At 40.3% G+C, this 23,956-nt stretch overlaps 3 protein-coding genes across 6 annotated transcripts; all 3 read left to right on the forward strand.

Moving 5' to 3' along the window:
- The first annotated feature begins 186 nt into the window (after nt 1-186).
- LOC107373577 (heat shock protein beta-1) lies at nt 187-2,599 on the forward strand. Its single transcript, XM_015941705.3, has 3 exons — nt 187-1,191; nt 1,263-1,326; nt 1,485-2,599. Exons 1-3 carry the CDS (start codon nt 801-803, stop codon nt 1,639-1,641), a joined length of 612 nt encoding a protein of 203 aa, XP_015797191.3. The 5' UTR covers nt 187-800; the 3' UTR covers nt 1,642-2,599.
- Nucleotides 2,600-4,133: 1,534 nt separating this feature from the next.
- On the forward strand, nt 4,134-22,406 carry taok3b (TAO kinase 3b). Its single transcript, XM_015941696.3, has 8 exons — nt 4,134-4,965; nt 7,040-7,276; nt 7,367-7,495; nt 7,581-7,781; nt 16,193-16,432; nt 18,398-18,610; nt 18,829-19,011; nt 20,052-22,406. The coding sequence occupies exons 2-8, from the start codon at nt 7,091-7,093 to the stop codon at nt 20,211-20,213; spliced, it is 1,314 nt and encodes a 437-aa protein (XP_015797182.1). The 5' UTR covers nt 4,134-4,965; nt 7,040-7,090; the 3' UTR covers nt 20,214-22,406.
- LOC107373586 (uncharacterized) lies at nt 7,791-16,186 on the forward strand. 4 transcript variants are annotated; one of them, XM_054744314.2, is made up of 9 exons: nt 7,791-11,911; nt 12,161-12,222; nt 12,350-12,407; nt 12,470-12,530; nt 12,716-12,756; nt 12,847-13,023; nt 13,164-13,264; nt 13,362-13,568; nt 13,642-16,186. In XM_054744314.2, exons 1-9 carry the CDS (start codon nt 11,753-11,755, stop codon nt 13,736-13,738), a joined length of 963 nt encoding a protein of 320 aa, XP_054600289.2. In that variant the 5' UTR covers nt 7,791-11,752; the 3' UTR covers nt 13,739-16,186. The 4 variants fall into 4 exon arrangements, with proteins under 4 accessions (XP_054600289.2, XP_054600290.2, XP_070408864.1 ...); XM_054744315.2 differs by having other exon boundaries at nt 7,791-11,779; nt 11,862-11,911; nt 12,716-13,023; XM_070552763.1 differs by having other exon boundaries at nt 7,791-11,255; nt 11,719-11,911; nt 12,716-13,023.
- Nucleotides 22,407-23,956: the final 1,550 nt, after the last annotated feature.

The raw sequence follows: 23,956 nt of genomic DNA on the forward strand, positions 1-23,956 counted from the left end.
TCACTTCCATAAAACTCAGACAAATAAACAATTCACTGTTTTTCTAATTAAATATTTGAGCACAGCTGAGTATTCCTGAGCCATTGCCTCGCTAATAAAGCTGTGAATGTGCACTGATTTATACTCAGATGCTTGCTTCATCAGCTGAACAACTTGTTGCCCACAAACACACATCTGTGAAATTCCTCTCCACCACTTGAACACATCCATCACTCTCCTTTAGCCGTAAACACTCAGCAATTTCGTTTTGTTTACCCTGCTAATTCACCCTTTCTAGTTCTAACCTTGAGTTCAGAAAGTGGAATAAACATTTTTTGATTAGCGTGTGACTTTAAACGCACGTGACGTTCCCTCAAAATAACGCACGGTTGTAATTTTTGCAGACAAAGAGCGCCAGTATGTGACGAGACTGCAGAGGCCAGTGCTGAATGAACCGGCTGCCTCCAGAGCCGTTCTCAAAACACTTACCCGGCAGAGACAGGCAAGAGGTATAAACACAAATAATTAGTGTTGGCCTGTCCACATCCCAGGGCAACGGCGAGTATATCACACTGCCCTCACCTCTGACATCCCACTCTCTGCCACTCAAGTGTTAAATGAATCAGCTGCATACATAAAGTGTGTCATTAGGCTGATTCCCTCCTTTCTCCTCCTCCTCATCTGTTGCTGCATGAGAGCCATAAATACAGCTGCTCCATTGTATGGTGTTCTGGTCCTCACATTTGTTTGTCAGGCTGGAGCTCCAGGCTCTCCTCTCCACACACCCCTCTCCTTCGCTCTGAGACGATTCTTTAAAAGACATGGATGAACAAAAGAAGACTTTATCCCGTCCCATCTTCCGCCGAGATGTGGGCTGGGAACCCTTCCCAAACTGGACTCAGCCGAGCCACATCTTTGCACAAGATTTTGGGCTCCCTCCTTTCCTGGAGCCCAGTGATCTGGACTGGCTCGACTGGGCGAAGAAGAGGTTGGCTTCTTCCTCCTGGCCGGGTTTCGCCCAAACTCCCCTTCTGCCTCTGTTTGTGGGTCAGAACCCCGGGGTGCTGGATCCTAAGACTCTGAGACAGTTGACAAGCGGAGTGTCGGAGATCCGGACAGGACAGAACAGCTGGAAAGTCAACCTGGACGTCAATCACTTCTCACCAGAGGACATCACCATAACGACAAAGGAGGGTTATCTGCAAATCTCAGGTAGATTCATCATAACAAATGGTGGGTTCTGCATTCTGTTAGTTTTTCACAATAACTGTGATGGTGTGCAGGAAATCACGAAGAGAGGCAGGACAAGCATGGCCTAGTTTCAAGGTGCTTCACTCGTAAATACAAGTAAGTTAGACTCAGATCACATTTCAGTCAGGAAATCATCTGTGAAATGTCATCATAAAAACATGTGTGACATCAGAGGCAGAGATAGACAAAAACAACAGGAGAACGTCCCCACAACATTCTTATAAATATCATTTTGGCTGATTTTCCCTCTGTAGGTTACCACAGGGGGTGGATTTGCAGCACATCAGTTCATCTTTGAGCGGTGGAGTCCTGTCTGTCGAGGCTCCCGTTGCTGGGACGTCCATCAGCAACCCGAGCTCTGAGATGGTTGTTCCGGTTCAGATCAGACAGACACAGGATGAGGAGAACTGAGGGGTCCAAACTCCGCACCAACGTTTCTCAGACTGAAATAAAGAAAAAAAGATGAATGTCACACAACAGTGGCTTACTAACATTTGCCTACTAAGTTTGCTTACCTGCAATTAAAAAAAATATACGCTTATTAAATTATCAACAGCAACAGATCAGCAATAAACAAAGCTTTGCAGAAAAACAAGCTACATGACTTAAGGGGGGTCAATGTGTGAAAATTAAAAAAGTAAATCTCTATTACTGTAATTAGTCATTTTTATGTCAATATTAAATCAATCTGGAAATGACTTAATCAAACTAATTTATAATTGTATCAAAAACACACAGAGCTATAAACGGAACCTTTTTTTCTTTGTTAATAAATAAAAATGTATTTTATTTTGTAGGCCTATGCAAAAATGCTGTTATGGTTAAAAACCTGCCTGAATATTTAAATGTTTATTGAACCTGTTTAAAGCCTTTGCTGCAGCGCAGCATTAACTAGTTCAAACGGTCACTGTGGGTCATCAGCAAGACAATAATATCACAATAACAGCAAGGCATGAAAAGTCGACATAAATTATTTTTGCAAAGAAATAAAACACAGTGACATGTTTAATAAATACAATTTTAAATTATTAACAGCTTTTTTTTAGAATTTAATAAAATAAAGATGTTAAAATGCATTTAATGATTTGTGAATTTGTCATATTGCAGCACTTTTTGCCTTCCATACAAGTGAAATAACTAGCTTATCACAATAAAATGTACTTAAGATTTAACATCTTATAGCATGTGTTTTAAATGATACATATTAGGCTGTAGGACTATGCAGTAAAGTATTTTAGATCCTGTAATGCACTGTTTCTGTTGTATATGTTTGTCAAACTGTCAAAAAAGAAAATACTATAGTAGTAGTACTAAAATACTAAATGTACATCTAGAGACACATCTGAAAATAATATTTCTTCTTTGTGAATTTGTTTGTTTTTGTTATTGTGTCCAGCATTTTTAAGCATTTTATCACATTTATGTGCGAATTGTACTATGCAGCTAAAGGGATCATCTTATTTATCCGCATGCACAAAATAGAAATTGGGTATATTAGAGCACCGGATTAATAATAAACTCAATATTAAAATGCTGTCAAAAATATGAAAAAAAAAACTTAGGAGAATAAGGAAGTAGTGAGAATCCCATCTTTTCTAAGACCAACACTGCCATCTAGAGGTGAGTACGAATATAACACCACATACAGAGCTAGAGGAAAGATGGAAACGTGTGTTTGTGTGTGTGTGTGTGTGTGTGTGTGTGTGTGTGTGTGTGTGTGTGTGTGTGTTAATGGAAATTATATCAAAGACAATGAAGCTTATGAAGCAAATGAACTGGACCATTACCCTGTCTTCCATGTGTGTGTGTGTGTGTGTGTGTGTGTGTGTGTGTGTGTGTGTGTGTGTGTGTGTGTGTGTGTGTGTGTGTGTGTGTCCAGAACCGGGCTGCGGTTCCTCCCCATGTGAAAATGTCAGCTGAGAGAGTTTGGGTATTTAATGCCTCCCTGTTACTTTCCTTTAGAGGTTTTCAAGCCATGTCCCACCTCAAGGTAAACCCAGAACTCGCTGGAGAAACTGTATGACTTATCTAGCCTGGAAATGCCCTATGACCCCACAAGAGCAGCCAGAGAGGCATCAATAAGAAGAGCTTTTATTTTTTTTAAGAAGAGCATACAAGCTGTTTTTTTGATGTGCTTCAGATTTTAAATGTTTGCCGTTCCTACATTATAATGATAAATCACAACAAACTCATATTTTCAACTCATAGTTTGTTTGATTTATTTTTTGTTGAGAATTTGAAAGGTTCGTGAAGAAATTCCAGATTGTGCTTGCTCGGCACTGGGAGCCTTTTGCGGCCCTCTGAGTGATTTTATGAGGCCGCCGACTTCATATCCAGAACAGTGGAATTTTGTCTCTCCAGCAGCCTTTACAAAAATTTTATATTCAGATATTTGCTCTGAGGCCTATTTTTCAGCAGTACAAATATGTTATTATTGTATTTACTAAATAGAGATAATATATTTTTGTGGCCCTGAAGAGTTTGAACTTGACAATTTTGACCCTTGTCTTGAGATAATTGGACACCCCTTAAGGATGTCACATTTATTCAGATGTAACTTTTATATGCAAACATATCAAATTTAGTCTATACTCTTAATGGTTTTAAAATTCACCCGAGGAATGTTCATGTTTTTATGAAATATTGGTTTCCACAGATGAGAATCTGATGCTATAGAGAATCAGGGGTGGTATATTTCAAGTTTATTATTTTTCTCCATTGATAATATTAAGACAGGGTAAAAAAAATTCAGTACCTATTTGTTTATTATTAAATGTGTTTTCTTTTATGTGCATCTTTTCACCATTTTTATTTCTCCAGATGTTCATCAGTAGGTAAATAAAATACGATTCTTGGTTATGTTGTAGATCATAATAATGATCCAGAGAGAAGTGAAAAGGGTGAGATTCCTTGTTAAATGACCTCAGTCCTGTGGAGTTGTGGTGTCTCTTTAAAGGAAGGGGGAGTGTAGAGAAGGGACAGAGGAAAGAGATGAATAGGAGGCACCAGAACCACCTACCATGACCAAGTGCGCTGTAAATGTAGGACAGGAATTCGAGAGGAATACAAACGGACCTCTGCGAGACACATTCGAGGGAAAACCATGTTGGGATCATGTGCCTTATCTGATTCAAGCGTTTTTCCACTATGGTGCCACGGTCGATCACAGGAACACAGGGAAACTGTTTCTCCTCCCAAATGTTTCCTGCATTTTGGAACGGAGAAGGAGAGTGGCAGTAACTGAAATCCTGGTGGCATCTTTCTGATTATCAATGGTAGGCATTGCATAATTCCTCCTCATCCACCGGAGCCGCTTTGGTTCCTCCTGCTGTCAGAGAAGGAGGACGCCAGAAAACCCCGACTCCATCAGTGGCTGCTTCTCCCGGCGGTGCCTACAGTTCTCTGGCTATGCCCTTTTCTCTCTTAGGAAGGACTTGCACACAGTAGCGGGGGACCAAGCTCGGGAAGGATGCGCCTAACGCTGGATGTGTGCTGCATTCAGGGAGATTCAGCACCAACAGCAGCTCCAGCGGAAACAAGGAGTGCGGAGGGCCTGGGAAGCACCCTGCTCCACTATCTCCTCCTTTTCCTCCCCCCCTGCAGGACCATGCTTGCGTGAGGGATGAGGCCGTGCACAGAGACACCAGGCCAGAGCTGCGGCCTACATCTGACAAGATCCGGTCTCTCGACTGCAAGATCTGTGGACACATTATCACCGTCACATCAGCACCTTTGGTACGCCGCTTCCGACCGTCGCCGTTTGCATGAAAATACGTGTGCGCGTGTGCGCGCGTGTGCACGTGCATGTGTGCGTGCTGGCGGCGCGGGGATGAAGGAGAGGAGGGAAGAGGTGTTCTCAGCTGTACATCTGTAGTCATGGCAACCAGATCCTGTTAATGGATGTCATTTCCCCCATCCTCAGCCTCCCTCTCTGCCTCAGCTTAGTGTGTGTGTGTGTGTGTGTGTGTGTGTGTGTGTGTGTGTGTGTGTGTGTGTGGTTCTTGTATATCTATTTAAATGGTGACATCAGAAATCTCTGTTGCCATCATCACAACTTCTTCATCCAAACTGGTATAAAAGTCAGATGTGATTTATTTTTTGTATGTTTTTAAATGTTTTCAAGTGAATATGAACGAGTTACAATCACGGTTTTGTGTTTTTTTTATTTAATTTTATTTTATTTTTACAGTAAATAAAATACTTAGCACCCCCTGATGGTCCCTGAGATAACTTGAAACTGGCAAAAGAAATAAGAGAATTTAAAATATTACATGAATGATAATCGTGTGATTATCATTTAGAGTTTCTGAGTTCTTGTTTTTGAGTTGTGGTTCAACTGAAAAATACAAATAAAACTGGTTTGGACAAAAATGATGTCACTCCTAGAACTGATTAAAATAGGGACATGTGTCCTGTGATCAGCATCTCAGGTGTCTTCAGTCCTGTAGTCAGCCAGTCTGATCTCTTAAAGGGTGAAAGGTAGTCCCAGTGCTGTTTGGTATCAGGCTGTGTACTACACTGAACAAGGACAAAACAGAAAGCTAAATAGAGTTTTCTCAGGAAGTTAGAAAGACAATTATGGACCAGCATGTTAAAGGGAAAAGCTAGAAGACCATTTGATGTTCCTCTGACTACAGCTGTACAGATTATTCAAGAGTTTAAGGTCCACAGGATCATAGCCATCATCCATGGCCACAGCTATTAGAGAAACACTAATGACAGATTGTAGAGATGGGTTACATGAATAATAACAAAAGAGCCCAGAACAGCTTTTAAAGAGATTTGGAGTCTTGAGGACCGCACCATAGAAAGCAAATCATAAAAACTACGACTAGAATTAACCAAAATATATCAGCTCAGTGGCGTAGAGTGTCCGCCCTAGGACTGGGAGACTGGGGTTCAAATCCTGGTTGGGTCATACCAAAGACCTTAAAAGTGGGACCCAATGCCTCCCTGCTCCACACTCAGCTTTAAGGGGTTGGATTTGGGGTGTTAACCATCAAATGGCTCCTGACCACAGCCAATTTTTCTGCTTTATGGGACAATTTTCACCACACACCAGTGTGTGTGTGACAACAACGAGCCTTTAACTTGACTTTATATATTGACTAGCACAAAAACTTCGGAGAAAATTGTCCTTTAAGACAGATGAGATGATACTGGAGGCTTTTTTTTCCACAGATGAAGCAAATTAAAGAAAAGAATGCAGGACCTAACAGAGGTAAACCTCTGGTTTGTTTGGGGACAATCAACAGCTAAATGAGCTTGGTCTCACTTCTCATTGGTCCTCCAACTGGATAATGACCCAAGAGTAAAATATTGCACTCTTCTGAAATGATCTTCCACGAGTGTTAATCTTAATCCTTTTTGAAATTTGAGCTGAAACATCTGGAGAAGGATCCCCTCAAGCCTGAGTCGGCTGGAGCAGTTTGTTCATGAGGAGTGGGCCAAAATACCTGTGGACAGAAATCTCAAAAAGCACTTGATTACCTCCAAAAGCTGTGTGACAAAACATTAAATTAAGGACACAATCATTTTTGTCCCAGTTAGTTCCATTACTTCATTTTAAATTATTCTGTCCACCCACGGTTCAAAAGCACTTTCTTCTTTTAGCTCATTTCCTGTCAGTTTATCAGAATCGGACTGTTTCAGTGAAGATTGTAGATTTTTTCTTTCATTAACAGGGGGCTACCAACAATTTTAGCCAAGCCTGTCATTGGCAACTTTCTTAGATTAACTTTGTAGATTAAATAGCTTCTTCCTGCTAGCTGCGCTTCTTTTACATCCTGCTTTGTTTTTTGTTGTCCAGGGCATCAGGTAGATCCAGGAGCATGAGCAGGACTTTGAGCTGCGGGAGCAGATGTCTGGGTATAAGCGCATGCGGCGACAGCACCAGAAGCAGCTGATCGCCCTGGAGAACAGGCTAAAGGCCGAGATGGACGGGCATAGGCTCAGGTTGCAGAAGGAATTAGAAACACAGACGAACAACACTTACATTGAGCTGGAAAGACTGGCCAAACGCCACGTTGCTCAAACAGATAAAGAGGTACAGCTTCAGCTGCTGCGTCTCCGAGGGCACAAACTAAAGAGTTTGTAAAAAAGTTCTAAAGTGATGATTTTCATGTCACCTTCACAGATTAAATCAGTTGCAGCAGAAGAGAGGAGGATACAGCAGCAAATTGTTGCCCAACAAAAGAAAGAGCTGACTTCTTTCTTAGAGAACCAGAAAAAGGAGTACAGGCTTTGCAAAGACAAGATCAAGGAAGTAATGATGTCCTGCACATAAGTTCATGATGCAAGAAATCTGCTGAACACATCTTCAGATCACTTAGCCTTTTGTTTTGTTCTAGGAGATAAGTGAAGACCCTTCATCCAAGGAGGAGAAGGTTGAGCGTCTGTCTCGGTACAAAGAAACGATGCAGCGCTCCCAGGCAGAGGAAGAAGCTCACCTGCTGGCCCAGCAGAGGCTGGTTTATGACCGTAGCTGCCGGGCTCTGAAACGCCGAAGTCTGCTCAGACGGCATGAGTTCGAACAGGAGCAGCTGAGAGAGGTAATGGAATTTTACTTTGTCTGCTTCTTTTCTGTTTTCTGATGCATTGTAAAGAAGTTTCAACTCCTACCAAAAATGTCCCAGTCTGTGGTGGTAAGAAGCTGCTAAAAACGAACCCTAAATCATTCTAAGTATAAGCTCTGAGTGTAAACGCATGCACCAACAGCTCCAGAAGCAGCCGATCACAAGTCAAGAGGGACCTAAACATTTATGGAGGGTAAAAGCCTGTTTGGTTCCATCCGACTGATGGGCTAGTATCAATCTTTTAGAAAGCTGAAGCAAATTGGAATACAACAGCGTTCAGAAGACTGAAGTCCACTTTGTCATGCAGAAGTGTAGCCTTTCACAATGCTGATGGTGACTTTGGTCTGCAACCAAAAGTACCAGAGGTCCCAACTGCATCGGAGCTGTACCTGAGGAGTACGATGAAGTGGTTTGTTCACTTGGCTCTGGTGTGTCGTCAGTCTGGAAAACGATCTAAAGAGGAAAAGGTGGCAGGAGAAGTGTGATGCTTTCAACAATGTTCTGATGAGAACTCGTTGATTCTGTTCATGTGGAAACAAAACTTCTAACTATGCCCCTTCTGTCAAACTGAATTTCCTGATAGCAGCTGGGTTTCTTAATCAGAAAATTGGTAAAATAATGGTTTTGTTATTGAATAATGGACTGAGGTGTCGACTTGGCTTGTAACCTGTTTAACCTGTTTAACCCTAACTTTAACCTGTTTAACCCTAACGCCCCCTATTGGGGGCCTCTACAGTTTCATGTCCCATACATCTACAACTGTCCACATTCTCCAAACACAACTAAAACCACAATCAAACAGCCCAGATGGGAAACAAGGCCATTTTAAATTGTAATAAATGAAGATACAATGATATTTGAACTTTTTTAGAAGAGCTTCTGAACCTCTCTGGTGTCTGCTGAAAAAAAAAACTCTTGAACAAATTTAGTTTAGGACCCCTGGAATAAATGAAACAATTGGCTAAATTTCCTAAATGGAATTTGAACTCACAGCCTCCATCCTGTCAGCACTTTTACACAGGGCAGCTCTTCTAAAATGAAGTTCAAGTATTATTTTATCTTAATGTATCAAAAACCAAACATTGCTTTGTTTACAAGCTAAACTGTTTTGATTGTAGCTGTAGCTGTGCTCGGGGAATGCAAACAATCACTGACACTTGGGACATGAAACTCCAAAGACCACAGATTGGGAGGTGCCAGAGCCCAAAGAAAAATGGCCTTGGGCCTAAAGGGCTAAATATCAAAATGTCCATTCAAAGGAGAATTTGTGGGATGATCTTGATATGTGATCTTAATCCAAGAAGGCCATAGCTCACAATTTACAAAGTTAAAGAACCTTCTCAGTGCTGAATAGAACAAGCTTACTCAATGTTAGATAAGAACAGCAGACCCTTGTCATCTTACTTCTGAAACCTAACAACACCTGCTTGAACCATTCAGCCATTGTTTTTCTATAGGAGGTTGGTCTTTTTAGAGAAAAGACAAAGACGTTTAAAAAATTGAGAATTTTAGACTTTGTGTTGAATTTGAAAACAACATTTTTCAAAATAAAAATGAAATTAAAAATAATGTGTTTGTAAACTATTAAGTTATTTAAAACCTTTGAAGTAGACAAATGACCCACAAAGGAACTGTCTTACTAGAGGCGTGTGTTGATTATAATCTGGGGAGAGACGATATGATACACTGCCTGTCCAAATAGATGTCGTCACAAAAAAATAAATAAATAATAAGGTCACACACTAATATTTTGTTGAAACACCTTCAGCTTTGATTACATCACTCATTCACTGTGGTGTTGTTTCGATAAGTTTCTGCAATATCACCAGGTTTATTTCCATCCAGTGTTGCATTAATGCTTCACCAAGATCTTGCATTGATGACAGTAGAGTTTGACCACTGCACCAAGCCTTCTCCAGCACATCCCAAAGATTCTTAATGAGGTTAAGGTCTGGACTCTGTGGTGGCCAATCCACGTGTGAAATGATGTCTTATGCTGCCTGAACCACTCTTTCATCATCTGATCCCAATGAATCCTGGCATTGTCATCTTGGAATATGCCCGTGCCATCAGGGAAGATGGAGTAACCTGGTCCTTCAGTATACTCAGGTAGTCAGCTGACCTCATTCTTGGAGCACATCCTGTTGCTGAACCTACACCTGACCAACCGCAGCAACCCCAGATCATAACACTGCCCCCACAGGCTTGTACAGTAGGCACTAGGCATGATGGCATCACTTCATCTGCTGCTCTTCTTACCCTGATGCACTCATCACCCTGGAACAGGGTCCATCTGGACTCATCATGCATTTGACATTTCATAACCCAGTTTTAGTTTCTGCAATCTCCTTAGAAGTTTTTTCTGCTTGACGCATGCCAATGATCTGACCCTTCTCAAACAGACTCCACAACCACCAGATGTGTCTTTCCACATGGTAATTTAAGTAGTAACTCATTACACCAGTTGGGGTTAAATAACTATTTGCCAGCTGAAAGATTATTGCCCAAGAAGTTATTATCTAACAGGAGGCTCATCAAATCCAGGTTGAGACTTATTTCTTTTGGTCAGGCAGTGCAATACTAAAATATATTTGCAATGTTTAAAACTGAATTTAATTGGAAAGCTCAGGCCAGATGTTTCCAAGTCCCATTTAGTGTTATCCCAAGATCTCTTTGTTCTTTCAGAATGAAAAACTGCTGCCACCTAGCAGTCAGAGTTTAAAGGGATACTTTGCAACTTTTTCATTTTCTTGAGCCACAATGTGCTAAAATGACCCTTTACAGCAGGGGTGCCCAATCCTGGTCCTCGAGGGCCAGTGTCCAGCATGCTTCAGTTTTAATTCGGCTTTAACACACCTGATTTCAATCAGCAGGCGATTAACAGGCATCTGCAAAGCCTGATGAGATGCTGCACAGGTGATTCAACCAGTTAATCAAGTGTGTTGGAGAAGAAAAACCACAAAACCTGCTGGATAGTGGCCCTCCAGGACCAGGAATGGGCACCCCTGCTTTACACGGTTAATAAAAAGTCACCCAGCCCCTACTGCCCCCTTTGGCCAGAATATTCCACTTGCAACTTGAGACTGGTGGGCCGAGTAGCCCCTGACGCAGAGTGGGGCGCCATGTTGAAAAAACGATGTGGAGGCCGGCTGCCATTTTAGATAGGTCTCCTTCGCCCCAGTGTACTCATTTCTACAGAGAAACGTGCTAACTAAAAACACATTTTATTAAGCTTTTTCAAAAAATCTGATCTGGTATGGCATGACAATTGAAATATAAATATAATTAAACAAAATAAAATTAAATATAAAAATCTATTGGTTAGAATTTAAGTTAGGCACAACGTGGGCAGAGTAAAACATTTGACCCCGCTCACTGAAACTGAAACCGCTGAGGAGGGTGTGTGTGAGTGTGACTGTGACAGAGAGAGAAGTAGCACGCAGAATGGAGGTAGGCATGGATTTTCATTCAGTTTTAACGATACTGAGCATTAATGTTGTGGCAAAAATGTTATTTTAAAAGTCTTTTTCTGAGTTTTAGATTAATGTAATGGTATTAACTTGACTTAAAAAGTATTTTTCTCAGTTGTACATTATTAAGATAGACTTTAAAAGTCTTATTCTGAGTCCTAGATTAATATAATATCTGGCACGACGTATTGTTGATAAGAAATATAGCTTTGGGGAAAAATGTTATGTGATCACTTTTGTGGGGAAATATTATACTTTACGTAGGGAAAATGCATTTGGTTTTTATCGTTGTTACATGCTAAATATAGAATAAAGAAAGAATAAAGTAAAACCAAATTAACTAGTTAGGAACTAATTAGGAAATTGTGTGATTTATTTTATGCATTGGAAGCAAAAGTTGATTTAGTAAAGTTACTTGTTACTTCCTCTTACTCTTTGCACAGACACATTGCTCACAGCCTGTCTCCTGGCCCCTGGATGGAGCTTGGCGTGGATGATGTTCAGGTGAGACATTACTTCATGACATTTACAAACATTTACTATTTTCTTGCCATTCTTTTATTAAAAGACCTTGTTCACACCTCAGAGCCTAACAAAGCAAAGGCGCTCCAACAACTATGGTGCGTTTGTTTGATGGTAAGACCTTTATAGTATGTAAAATGTTTGCTTGGTACATTAAAAACACAACATTTGTACCTGAAAATTGTATTCTGGGGGAATATTAATGACATTAGTAAATTAACCAGTACCTCTTGACTTACAGTACGCAACTGGGGGCCAGTTGTGACTTCAGAGAGGAATGTGAAAATTGTGACACATTACACTTAGTACACAAGGTTTTATTCTTCAACACATCTGAATCTTCCTGCATTTCCTTTTTCAAAGGAAAACATGCAGCAAATTAGGAGATGGTGGTGTCTTGTTCTCCTGCAAAACTTCCCCATGCCGTAAGTGCCTTTCATGATCACACTTTTTCTATCAGATACTTAAAAAATGGTTTTACTCACTGTTTAAAAAAAATAGAACAAATACAATGTTTTCATAGTGAATGAATGTTGTCATTGCATCACCAAGGTCTGAGGAAGACAGACTGCAGGAAAGAAAAAGACGGAGGGAGCAAAAAGGAAAACAGGTGAGAGGTAACTGGATTAATTAATTTTGTAGACTAAAGCATAATCCCTTCACTTTTTTCAGGACCTGGAAGTGATCCCACCTAAAAGGTTCAGGCTTCCAGAATCTGTCTGTGAAGCTTCAGGTATTGTTCAAACCAGTATTATTACACACAACCCCCAAGGCTGTAGAAATAGGATGTGACAAAGCGGGTTTTGCTGTCATTACTCCATTTACATTAAACCAGTATGCTTAAAATAAGCTAGTGATCTTTTTTACATTTTGTATTGTTAATGTGCCTTTAAGAAGCACAATCTGTTTCCTTTCTAGCGGAGGCTGAGAACAGGCCAGAACAGGGAACAGGGAACCGAGTATGTTACCAGTTGTGGGCTTTTCTAATTTCACTGTTCATGCCTTCTCCAACTTGTATTTTAATATTTATTGTGTTTACTTTTGATCAGGAGAGTCCTCTGCTGAAGAACACATTTGAGGCAGCAAGATGGTGTGGCACCAGATCCTTCAAAGGAAAACTTTCCCTTCCCCAGGTCATCACCATGGACAAGGAAGCTTCCTTGAGGGCAGTACAGATGTTACACATGTGTGATGGCCTGGATGACGATGATGAGGAGCTACAAGATGTGAGGGAACCATTCCTGTTCACTTTTAGTTTGCAGGAAGACTACGAGGAGTTCTTGAATCAAATTATCTTTGATTTGATTTGTCATGAGCCGGGGTGAGTACTCCTCTCAGTATTCCACCTTTGAGCTGTGTGTTGCAGGAGGGGGAGCTTCCCATCTGCACCTGGTTTGCAATCAGCAGGCCCGGCTACTTAAGGAGGATGGAGAACACATCTCGATGCCGGATGATTACTGCAGCTTGGTAGTTTCCTGCCCTGCTTGTGTTACTTGGACTTTGTACTCTCGTGTTTCTTGGACTTCTGTGAATTTTTGGACCTTTTGTGATTACCTGCCTCCAGGTTTTTGGAACGTCTCTGGATTCAGCGACTCCTCAGGATTACTCACCCGTGCCCCATAGGACTTCTGGATGCAGCTCTGAACCGTTCCCCATTTCTCCTAACCGACCCGCTCTCCTGCTCTCCTCACACTCCCTCTCCTGGACCCTCTCACTTGGATACACCGGCTCTCACCTGCCCTCCCTCATTCCTGTGGTTTCCCAACTCCCAGTAAGTCTTTTCTCTGCACCCACCAAGTTAAGACTTACCTCCCTGGACTCACCTGTATTTGCTCTCCCCTCAGATGCTGCGCTCCCGTTTCTCGATCCCCACTGGACTTACCAGTGTGCCTTCCGTTCCCGTTTACAATAAATATAATTTTTTTTACCATCATTCTGTGAGTTGTTGTGATTCTGCATGTCTTGGGTCAGACGTATTCCCGAAACCATGTCAGTTCTGTGAACTTTGTGACAAGAGGAAGATGCAGATGTTTGGAGGATTTGACACCCCATAAAATCTTTTTCCCTGGAGGAATGTGTTTAGAGTGTTTGTGTCTGAGTGTTATGGTCATTTTTGTGTTCAGTTTCCTCAGTAAGTTAGAGGATTTTGTTTTTATTTTGTGCTTTATTTAATTTTTTTTATACCTGTGTTCTACTGTTGGCTTTTGTTTAATTTAAATTAACCTTTTTTTTATACATTAAGTCTGCATCCTTGGGTCCACTGTCTCACCACCCCACCTCAAACCCTGGCATGTTTCAATAAGTGTCAGTGGCACAATTCAGTTTCTGTCCCCCTTAATGTAGCTGACATAACTGAGTGCACAAAAAATTGTACATGTGTCTATATCTATACTGTTTTCACACTCTCTTGTGAAATTAATATAAAAAATTAAAAATATGGCAGCATGGATAAAATAATGGACTTACAGTTAAAATACTTTTGATACACTTAAACAAACATTATTTATAAAGTATCAAATGCATGCACCTTTTTCATAGTTATTTCTGCTTTAATATAGTTAGAAGCCCAATATTAAATGTCAATTTCACTTCACTGTTCCTGTTCAGGTGGACTAGGTAATAACTGTTTAGTTAAGTGGGAGCTGAACGTCAAAAGGTCGTGAGGGCTCATGGAAATGTAAACGTATTACCATTGTTTTAGTACTCTTTTATTAACAAGTATGTATATAGAATATTATATAACCTTGGTATTTGGTATTTACATAAACATATTTTGGTACCAGACCTGATCATGATATAAATAATGAATGGTGCCCCATACAAAAGCTTTTTTTAAATTTAATTATAAACGTAGGTGTAACATATCAGAGTCAGAACTGTTCTTATTGTCAGTAGCAGTAAAGGTCAGTTTACAGCACGAGGAATTTGTCTTGGTGTCAGGTGCAATAATAAAAAATGGTACCAAAATAGTTAAAAAAAACATAATATAAATACCATAAAAAAGAGTTGAATGAAGAATAATAAGATCATTAGAACAGATTTGAATCAAAAAATGGCCCCTATTACATTTAACTTAGTCATCTGCGCTTTCTTTATATTTTATTGAAATCCAGCAAACAGGTTATTTGATTATCATTGTTATGCTGATATCATAGACATGAATTCATAGACGATTGGGCGCGTGAGAGCATCGCCGCCATATTGAATGGGTCTCCTCACTCTCCAAAGTAAATGCAGAATAAGCAACTAATAGAATTTTACATTTTAATTTATTTAGTTTAATTATATTTATATTTTAATTTTCATGCTATACCATATCTGATTTTGTGAAAAACATTGATAAAATGTGTTTTTGAGTTGTGTAAGCACGTTCCTCTGTAGAAATGAATGCACTGGGGGTGAAGGAAATCTATCTAAAATGGCGGCCGGCCTCCACATCGGTTTTTCAACATGGTCCCCGCACGGTGGGCGGAGTCAAACGTTTGACCCGCCCCGCCCTGATCTGTGCACTGCAGTCAGGGGTATCTGGCTCTGTTGGGCCTTTGAAAAATGAAGCTGACCTACGTGGCGCTGCAGTCTGGTTCCAGCACATTTCCTGCATGCTTTAGATCATGAACACAGCTGATTTGTTTAACAGTGATTACTTGTTCCTGTAGACACTAATGAAGGTTTTTAGATTAAGGTGGTAAAAAGACAAAGCACAGCAAGGAGATAAGTTTTGGTTTTGGTTCGACAAACAGACACTAGGGGGTGCTAAAGGCAAGCTAAATCTGCCTAGTTCCCCTTCAAATTGCACCACATGAAATAAATGCAGTAGATGTTTGCGTGTCTAATTAAAAAAAATCAACACACTGCTTTTAAACACCAATCTAGTCTCACAACATGATGGAAATGTTGCAATATTACAGTGTATTGATATTTTCTTACATCCCTACAATGTTCTGCAACAGGTAACAATTTTCATTAGAAACTGCAATGTTTTCATGAAATAATTCTAATAATTTAATTAGATTATTATCAGTAATGTCTCTAAAACTACTCTCATCAACTGTTTGGAAAAGCAGTAAAATTCACTGTATCCTTTACAATTTTCTATTAAAAACCTGATCAGTTTTCTTAAATTTGACCAAATTAATAAGTAAATACAATAAAAATCTAAGAGTGGAGCTCAAAAACAAATTCTAATTGCCATAGTAATCCTGTGTAAAGTTTTGTGTCATCAGCATACATGGATAACAGGAAAATGTCAGGATTTGGTTTAGAAATTTGAGATTCTATGTATTTAAAAGGAAAACGCTACAAGGTGTAACCACCAGTCAAACTTTATCTGAAGCAAACAAAAACACAAAGATACAAACACTGCAAACTATAACCTCACTGATCTTATTGTCCTAGGAGCTGAACAAGAAGAGAACACAAAAGGAGATGGAACATGCCCTGATGATCCGGCAGGACGAGTCCACCCAGGACCTGGAGCACAGGCAGCTGCAGATGCTGCAGAAGCTGCGAGTGGAACTCATGCGTCTGCAGCACCAGACAGAGCTCGAAAACCAAGAGGAGTACAACAGCCGACGGCAAACAGAACTGCACAGAAAACACACTCTGGAGCAGCGACAGCAGCCCAGAGACCTCAAGGTGCCTCTTTGGCTGTGTCACTATTCCATGTCCATTAAATCTCCTTTCAGAGGGTTCTAAATTTTTAAGAAACACAATATGTCATAATTGCTTTTTTTTTTTATTTGTAGCACTGGTGTTTTCTATCACTACACTTTAATAATATATTTGACTGAGATCTCTGATACATACAGACATTTGTTGTGCTGGAACTCTGCAAAAAAGAAAAAAAAAATGCATGGATCATGTTGCCATGAGAACTGGTTCTTCCAAAACATGTGGCAGCTTTCACACATTTAAATAATTTACCCTCCATTTATGTAACATTACTGTGGAGAGAAGGGAATTTAATTTTTCAAGAACATGGGAAACAAATATTGGTTTTCATTTCAAATACCAGATAAAAAAAGGGAAAATGTACTACTTTGGAGCCAAAAGCATCAACAAACTAACCTTTGAGTTACTTTCATTCACTGACTGTGTTTTGCTTTATGCTAAAACCAATGTTTTAGCAACCAGTCAGGTTTTTGTAGAGCTCATTCTACCGAAACAGCTCTTCTTAGGGTCTCTAATGACCTTCTGACTCACAGTGATGCAGGGGACTGTTCTGTTCTGGTCCTGTTGGACCTGACTGCAGCCTTTGACACTGTTGACCATCACCTGCTACTGGAGAGGCTGAGAGACTGGGTTGACCTATCAGGAACTGTTCTGGAGTGGTTCTCCTCTTATCTTTCTGAGCGCTCCTTTTCTGTGGCCGTCTCCAAGTTTAGGTCCTCCACCACCTCTCTTACCCATGGTGTCCCACAAGGTTCTGTGCTGGGGCCTCTGCTCTTCCTCCTCTATCTGCTTCCTCTTCAGCACATCCTGAGCTCCTTCAAAGGAATCTCCTACCATCTTTATGCAAATGACATCCAACTGTAATCTCCTTTAAGCCCCATGAGATATCTAAGCTGCAGCTGTTACACACCTGCTTAGACTCTATCAAAACCTGGATGGCTGGGAGCTTTCTTCAGCTGAATGAAGATAAGACTGAGATCCTCATCTGTGCCCCAGACAAGCTGGTTCCCAAAGTCAGAGACTCTCTTGGTCAGCTTGCTTCTCACACCAAACCTTCCATCAGGAATCTTGGCGTGACCTTTGACCCAGCTCTCACCCTGGATTCTCATGTCAGTTCTCTTGTTCGCTCTTCCTTCTTCCATCTCAGGAACATTGCTAAGCTGAGTCCCATTCTGTCCCGCTCTGAACTTGAGACAGTTATCCACACCTTCATCTCCTCACGCTTAGACTACTGTAACTCTCTTTTCACGTGTCTGAGCAGAACCTCCCTGAACCATCTTCAGGTGGTTCAGAATGCCTGTGCTCGGCTTCTGACCAAGTCCTCCAAACACACCCACAACACCCCGCTTCTCCTCCAACTTCATTGGCTGCTAGTCAGCGTCAGGGTTCATTTCAAGATCCTGGTTCTGGTCTATAGGGCTTTACATGGACAAGCACCATCCTACATTGGTGATCTTCTTAGTCCCTACACCCCCAGCAGGTCCCTAAGGTCCAGTGATCAAAACCTACTGGTTGTGCAGCGCACCAGACTAAAGACCAAAGGTGACAGATCATTTGATGCTGTGGCCCCCAGACTCTGGAACTCTCTCCCCCTGAGCCTGAGGTCAGTGGACTCAGTGGTCTCCTTTAAAAAGCAGTTGAAGACTCACTTGTTCAAGCTGACTTTCTTATGACCTTCTTCACCACTCTCTCTTTATTCTGCTCTCCCCACCTATTCCACCTTCCTCAGGATCCACTGGTTTCCCTCTTTCCTGTTCACTCTCTCTCTTTCTTAACATTTTTTAATCACAATTGCCTATTTTTGTTCATTTAGAATATATTTTTAAACATTTTCTAAATGCTTTTTTACATTTTTTGCTTTTGTGAAGCGCCTCGTGATTTTTATCTTGAGAGGCGCTAGAAATGATATTTTCTTCTTCTTCAATGCAGACGCTGGAGATGCAGATCAAGAAACAGTTCCAGGATACCTGCAAGGTGCAGAATAAGCAGTACAAGGCTCTTCGGAACCATCAGCTGGAGGTGTCTCCTAAGGGAGACCACAAAATGATCCTGAAGAATCTGAAGGAGGAGCAGACGCGCAAGCTGGCTATTCTGGCTGAGCAGTATGAACAGAGCATCAATGAGATGATGGCTTCACAAGCGGTACGGACAGTTTCAGATGTCTTTCCTTGAGTTGCAAATTCCATCATCTATACATAGCAGACTAACTGATACAAGGCAACAATATTGCAAAATATCAGAAGAAAATGTTTAGTTTTGTAAAACTCATTTGCTGAAATGTTGGTCAGTTGTTTCACAAAGGTCAATGACCCAGTGGCTTTAACATCCACCTTCCCTTCTAACTACGCCCTATTCTCCAGATGCGATTAGAAGCAGAGCAGGACAGCGAGTGCCTGGCGCTGAAGCAGCAGCTGGAGCAAGAGATGGAGCTCCTGGATGCCTACCAGAAAAAAACCAAATCACAGATGGAGGCCCAACATGAGCGAGAGCAGCAGAAACTTGAGCAGAAGGTTTCCATACGGAGAGCACACCTTGAACAGAAGGTATGTTTAAAACCAAAGCTGGAATTACGAGAACATGACCTGAAAGGTTCATTACAGACAGCTTTGTCTGTCTGAGGACATGAGGACAATCTCCAGCATCTTCTGATAGATGGAGACAGCAATACTGCAGCTTCGTTTGAACAGTAGAAAGGTTCTGGAACAACCCTATAAGCTGAAAAACTTCTGCAGATGTCCAATAGACATCAGAAGTCTACAAACTTGTTTTGCATCATGGACCAGTTTTGTAGGCAATGTTCACTCAGACCAGTAAGAGGTGGGGGTAATCACACACATAACGAAACTCAATAAAGTGCACAAATTAGACTTTTGAGACTATTTTCTCACCTGACTGATTTGTGTGTACAAAAGGATTTTTGTACTTGTAAACTGATCTGTGTGTAATGTAGTTTTGTCTGTGTTTACCAGGTGATTTGTGTGTGTGTACTCAATGATTTGTATGTGTAAGAACTAAAGTTACACACGAAAATGTAAACACAAGTTACAAATCAAGAGTTACACACACACACAAATCTAGATATACACACACAAATCTAGATACACATGCACAAATATAGATACATACGCACACATTTAGATACACATGCACAGATCTTTTGAAATGTTTTTCTCACCATAATAGTGGCATGTGCTGAAAATTGTGTGTGTGTGTGTGTGTGTGTGTGTGTGTGTGTGTGTGTGTGTGTGTGTGTGTGTGTGTGTGTGTGTGTGTGTGTGTGTGTATGTAAATCTAATAAACCCTGAAAAACTATGTAGAATTCCAGATATGAATCAGAATTTGGCTCGGCCTCTCGGATTAACCAACTCTACAAAATAAATGCAGAAGAATTAAAGCATATTTAGTATTTTTAATTTTGCAGCCATAACAATATGTTATTTCTGTTAATGAAAAGAAAGCTGCATATTTAATTAAAAACTGTGGAGACTGATTATGAAGCATGCTTATAACAAAAAATGACTTATTTCTGAGCCATCATCTCTGAGTGCACCAAATGATAAAATAAATTGTTTGCCGGTTGCAGATTGAGGAGGAACTTGCTGCACTCCAGAAGGAGCGGTCTGAAAAAATCAAACACTTGTTGGAACGTCAGGACAGAGAAATCAGCGCCTTTGACTCTGAAAGCAGAAGCCTCGGTTTCGGAAGCCACGAATCTCTGGACTTCCCCAAAGAAGACAGCAGATGAAAGTGGATCTATCTTTCAAAAAATAACAAGGACCACAGATCCGGGCCCTCCTCACATCCACTTGACCCGCTCGTTTCTCACATCTGTGGCAAAAAAAAAAAAAAAACTGGACAGCTTTCTCCTTTCCTTTTCTTCTCTCTCTTAGATACCACCTCTCGGCATGGATGCGTTAACGTGCAATGGGAGGTTCTGCCGTGAAACTCAAAGGGAGAATGCAGAGCAGAAGAAGCGTTAAATGGCAGTGTTTTAACTTAATGTGTTTATAAAACAACAGACTCTTTTCCTCCATGCCATGTTCTCTTTTTGGTATGAAATGAATAAATCAGGAAATTTTAGTAAAAATGGGCACTTTGATATGTTAAACCCATCATGTTCATATGATGCTTATAAATGTGTGTTACATGGAGGGACAATGTGGAATGTGAACTACGGACTCCCCGTGGTGTTAAGCTGCTTTGTCGGTATCGGTATCATTTTTTTTTCATTTTATTGTATTTATTTTAATCTCTGAATGTGAAAGCTACTGTATAGGGGGTCACTGGGGCTTACTTTAATAGTTTTTTTTTAGAAATTTAATTCAATCATACTTCCATGTTGTGCTTATGCCTACAGTATACTGTGGCCCCTCACTTTTTCTAGGCAACAGACCCTAACTTTTTGTTCATTTGATATGTAAAACCAATTGGCGTTAGCTTGATCAACTTGTTTATCCTCTCAAAAGTCAAGATCCCACTTGGTAAAACTGCGTATTATTGCATGCACTTTAAGGACAAATTCAGGTTGTGAAGTGAAGCATGAATCTGTCAGAGATTTTTAGCTGTTTGTAAATAAGTGGTCATAGCATTTCTTTTTTCCTGTCTTCTTTTAAGCCAACGGATACTGAACATAAGCGCCATATTCAAACATCTTTTCTTTTCTTTCTTTTTCTTTTTTTTCCACAAATGCCTTTATTTGGTTTGTGCCTGAAGCAGATTTAAGTTACGTGCTCGTTATATCTATACTTTACCTGATTTAGGCCGGCACCATGTTCGTTCGTCCGAACTTGTGAATCATTCTAATGTTCACTAATATTGTAAAGGAAAAATGGTGAGAATTGTGCTGTATAATTTTTGATATGAATATTTGTACATGAGAACATAGCTAGAATATACAGAGACGCTGGTCTATTACTGATAACAGAGCTTAACGATAAAAGACTTTGCTTTTTTTATAATATCGCGAAATGGTCATACAATAGTTCAATATTTTGCTGAGTCACACCACTAGACTTTCAGATTGTATAAATGCTGGTGAATGGAACCACACTTCTTACAATCAGTGTGATCATCTGTTTCTGGGAGGAAAGCGAACATAAACAAACAAACAAACAAACAAACAAACACGTGGGTCTGGATCGCATTTGAGGTCAATTATTAGTGTCTGACGATGAGATTTACAGATCTTTTTCACCGTGTTCATTATTATCGTTGAACTGGTTGCACAATTATACTGTTCCTCGTGAACGTAAAGACAATTTTTTGGTGCTTAATTTTTAAAAAACACTTTTAGCCTTGCAGTTTTTTGTCTTAGAGAATGATTGAGTTTCACAAAATGTCAGCATTTTGCTACCATGAGTCAAAGCTCGTGACGTATTTGGAGCTCCCCAGGCAGTGTATTTCCTCCCCAAATTTGCCAGACAATGTTTTCTTATGAGTTAAATGTAGTTTAAGTGGTTTGTGTTTTATTATTTTCTTTTTTTATATAATTTCATTTCTCCACAACAGATGTTTGTTTTAATGTCCCCTAAAATGATAAAATATTTAATATTCAGGTTTCTGACAGCAATAGAACCTGTTTTTACAAGCTGACAGCTAAAGTAGAATTTGTTTTGTTTTTCCTGACGTTTCCATTTTCATGATCTTTCTGAAATCTGATGAAAACGTTTCTCATATGCAGTAAAAGACCCTTAGTCTGGTCACATATTACTGAAGCTCTGTGGATAAGTGAAACAATAACAACAAAATGAGCGCTGTCAGGGTGCTTGTTTGCCTGAGAGCTTTGGAACAGCAGCGCCGAATCTTACGATTTGTGTACATTTTAGGTTACTAGAAAGATGTATTTAGATAGAATAAAAGGGGGCTTTCCTAAAGAATTTTATTCACCATTTCCTGTGGTTCAAAAACAAAATAAAACAAATTTTGTTGAAAAAAGAAAGAGAGTCTCATTTGACATCCTGCCTCTTGTGACGATGCAATTCTTGGTTGAGAATGCGGTTGAGTTTCTTTGCAGAGCTCTTTATGTGGTGCAGAACTTCTCACATTTCTTTTTCTTTGGTAGAAAACAGCCACTATGACCTACAATGCATCATTTTGTTATTTTTTCTCCAAAATTCACACAAAAACAGGTTAAACTTAAGAGCTATGCGAAGCATTCAGATCAGTTCACTTTAGTTTCAGGGAGAAATGGTTGATTCAAACGTAGATTGTGATATCCATATGTCTGGAATATACATTTTGGCAGGAATCCTACTGTAGTTTCCTTGAATTGTCAGTGTCCCACCACAACGCCACTTTTATCCCCCCGGGGTAAATGGAAAGCCCCAAGGTTGGCCTTTACCTGGAGCACTGCTTATGGCAGAGTTGTGGTTCTCCCCTCCCTTTCTTTTCTCAGGTAGTCTGTGGTCCGGCACCAATGCAGGGTTCACTCTTTTGAAATCAGGATGCAAAACACCTGGAGGTCATGTCAGCTCACAGCGAGCCGTTTCACTTTCAGGGCCAACCTCTTGTTCCAGTCACAGCACAAAGAATCTGAAATCCTAATTTTCCATTTGATACATAAAAATGAACAGATCAGGGACGGCAAGTTGTGTTTTCTGATTTTATTTTTCTGATTTCTGCTCCGCAAGGCCAGTTTTGGTTGCTTTCAAGTAGATGTGTCAGTTTTTCTTTAATAGTTTTTATGGTGCAATCAGTGAGATGAGACGTCATGAAAACAAATTTCACATCTCCTCAACTCAGCACAACGCAAACAAATGTCATTAACTCATCCCTTGATGCCCTGAGACCTTCGTGTGTGAAGCTGCAACTTTTGTTGTGATGACAACATGGAAAATGGTGAGGCGGATCCACTCTTTTGCTGTTTCTTAAGGTTTCTGATTGTGAAATGCATTTCCTGTGACCTTACCGGCTTCCTGTGCAAATCCCCACATGGGAAAAAAGAGTTGTGGTCCAAGGAATTGGTAAAAGAACCAGAGTCAGAATTCAACAGAAATGCTCGCTAAGATTTGTTGCATAAAAAAATGCATGTGACAATGGCTGTGCTGCCACTTTTCAAAGTAAATAATGACCACAAGTGTGGTTTTCAGTGAATTATCTGTGCCACCTAAGCCACCGATACTTTAAAAAAGTAAAAGACTGACACTGAAAGGAACTTTAAAGGTTTAACTAATAAGCATGAGGGAAGTTAGAAAATCTTCCCATCTGGCCCTGAGCGCCCTCTACTGGACAAGAAGCATAAAGGGATGGCTCATGTGAGTGAAGAAGTAAAAAATGAGCTCATCTCTGTGTCAAAGGTTGGTTGGTAGACCACAGCCCTCAATTTGTTTTTGTGTGGGTGTTTGTGACTAATTTCTTCCCTCTTGGGTGCTTTTATTTTCAAGTTTAACATCAATTAGGTTATTTTTCATGCAAAAAAAAAAAAATGAAAATTTGTCCAAAATATTCTAATGTGACCTGGGATCATGCCCCAACATGCCTGTCTGTCCA

The sequence above is a fragment of the Nothobranchius furzeri genome, chromosome 6 (genome assembly GCF_043380555.1).
Source record: "Nothobranchius furzeri strain GRZ-AD chromosome 6, NfurGRZ-RIMD1, whole genome shotgun sequence".
Classification (NCBI taxonomy): Eukaryota; Metazoa; Chordata; class Actinopteri; order Cyprinodontiformes; family Nothobranchiidae; genus Nothobranchius; species Nothobranchius furzeri.

Coding starts and splice junctions, on each gene's coding strand:
- LOC107373586 (XM_054744313.2), top strand. CDS start 11,753: ATGGAGCTTGGCGTGGATGATGTTCAGGTGAGACATTACTTCATGACA. Junction 11,912..12,160: donor TATGGTGCGTTTGTTTGATG/GTAAGACCTTTA, acceptor CCTTTTTCAAAG/GAAAACATGCAGCAAATTAG. Junction 12,408..12,469: donor GGGAGCAAAAAGGAAAACAG/GTGAGAGGTAAC, acceptor CACTTTTTTCAG/GACCTGGAAGTGATCCCACC.
- LOC107373577 (XM_015941705.3), top strand. CDS start 801: ATGGATGAACAAAAGAAGACTTTATCCCGTCCCATCTTCCGCCGAGAT. Junction 1,192..1,262: donor GGGTTATCTGCAAATCTCAG/GTAGATTCATCA, acceptor GATGGTGTGCAG/GAAATCACGAAGAGAGGCAG. Junction 1,327..1,484: donor TGCTTCACTCGTAAATACAA/GTAAGTTAGACT, acceptor TTCCCTCTGTAG/GTTACCACAGGGGGTGGATT.
- taok3b (XM_015941696.3), top strand. CDS start 7,091: ATGTCTGGGTATAAGCGCATGCGGCGACAGCACCAGAAGCAGCTGATC. Junction 7,782..16,192: donor AACAGGAGCAGCTGAGAGAG/GTAATGGAATTT, acceptor TTATTGTCCTAG/GAGCTGAACAAGAAGAGAAC. Junction 16,433..18,397: donor AGCAGCCCAGAGACCTCAAG/GTGCCTCTTTGG, acceptor TCTTCAATGCAG/ACGCTGGAGATGCAGATCAA.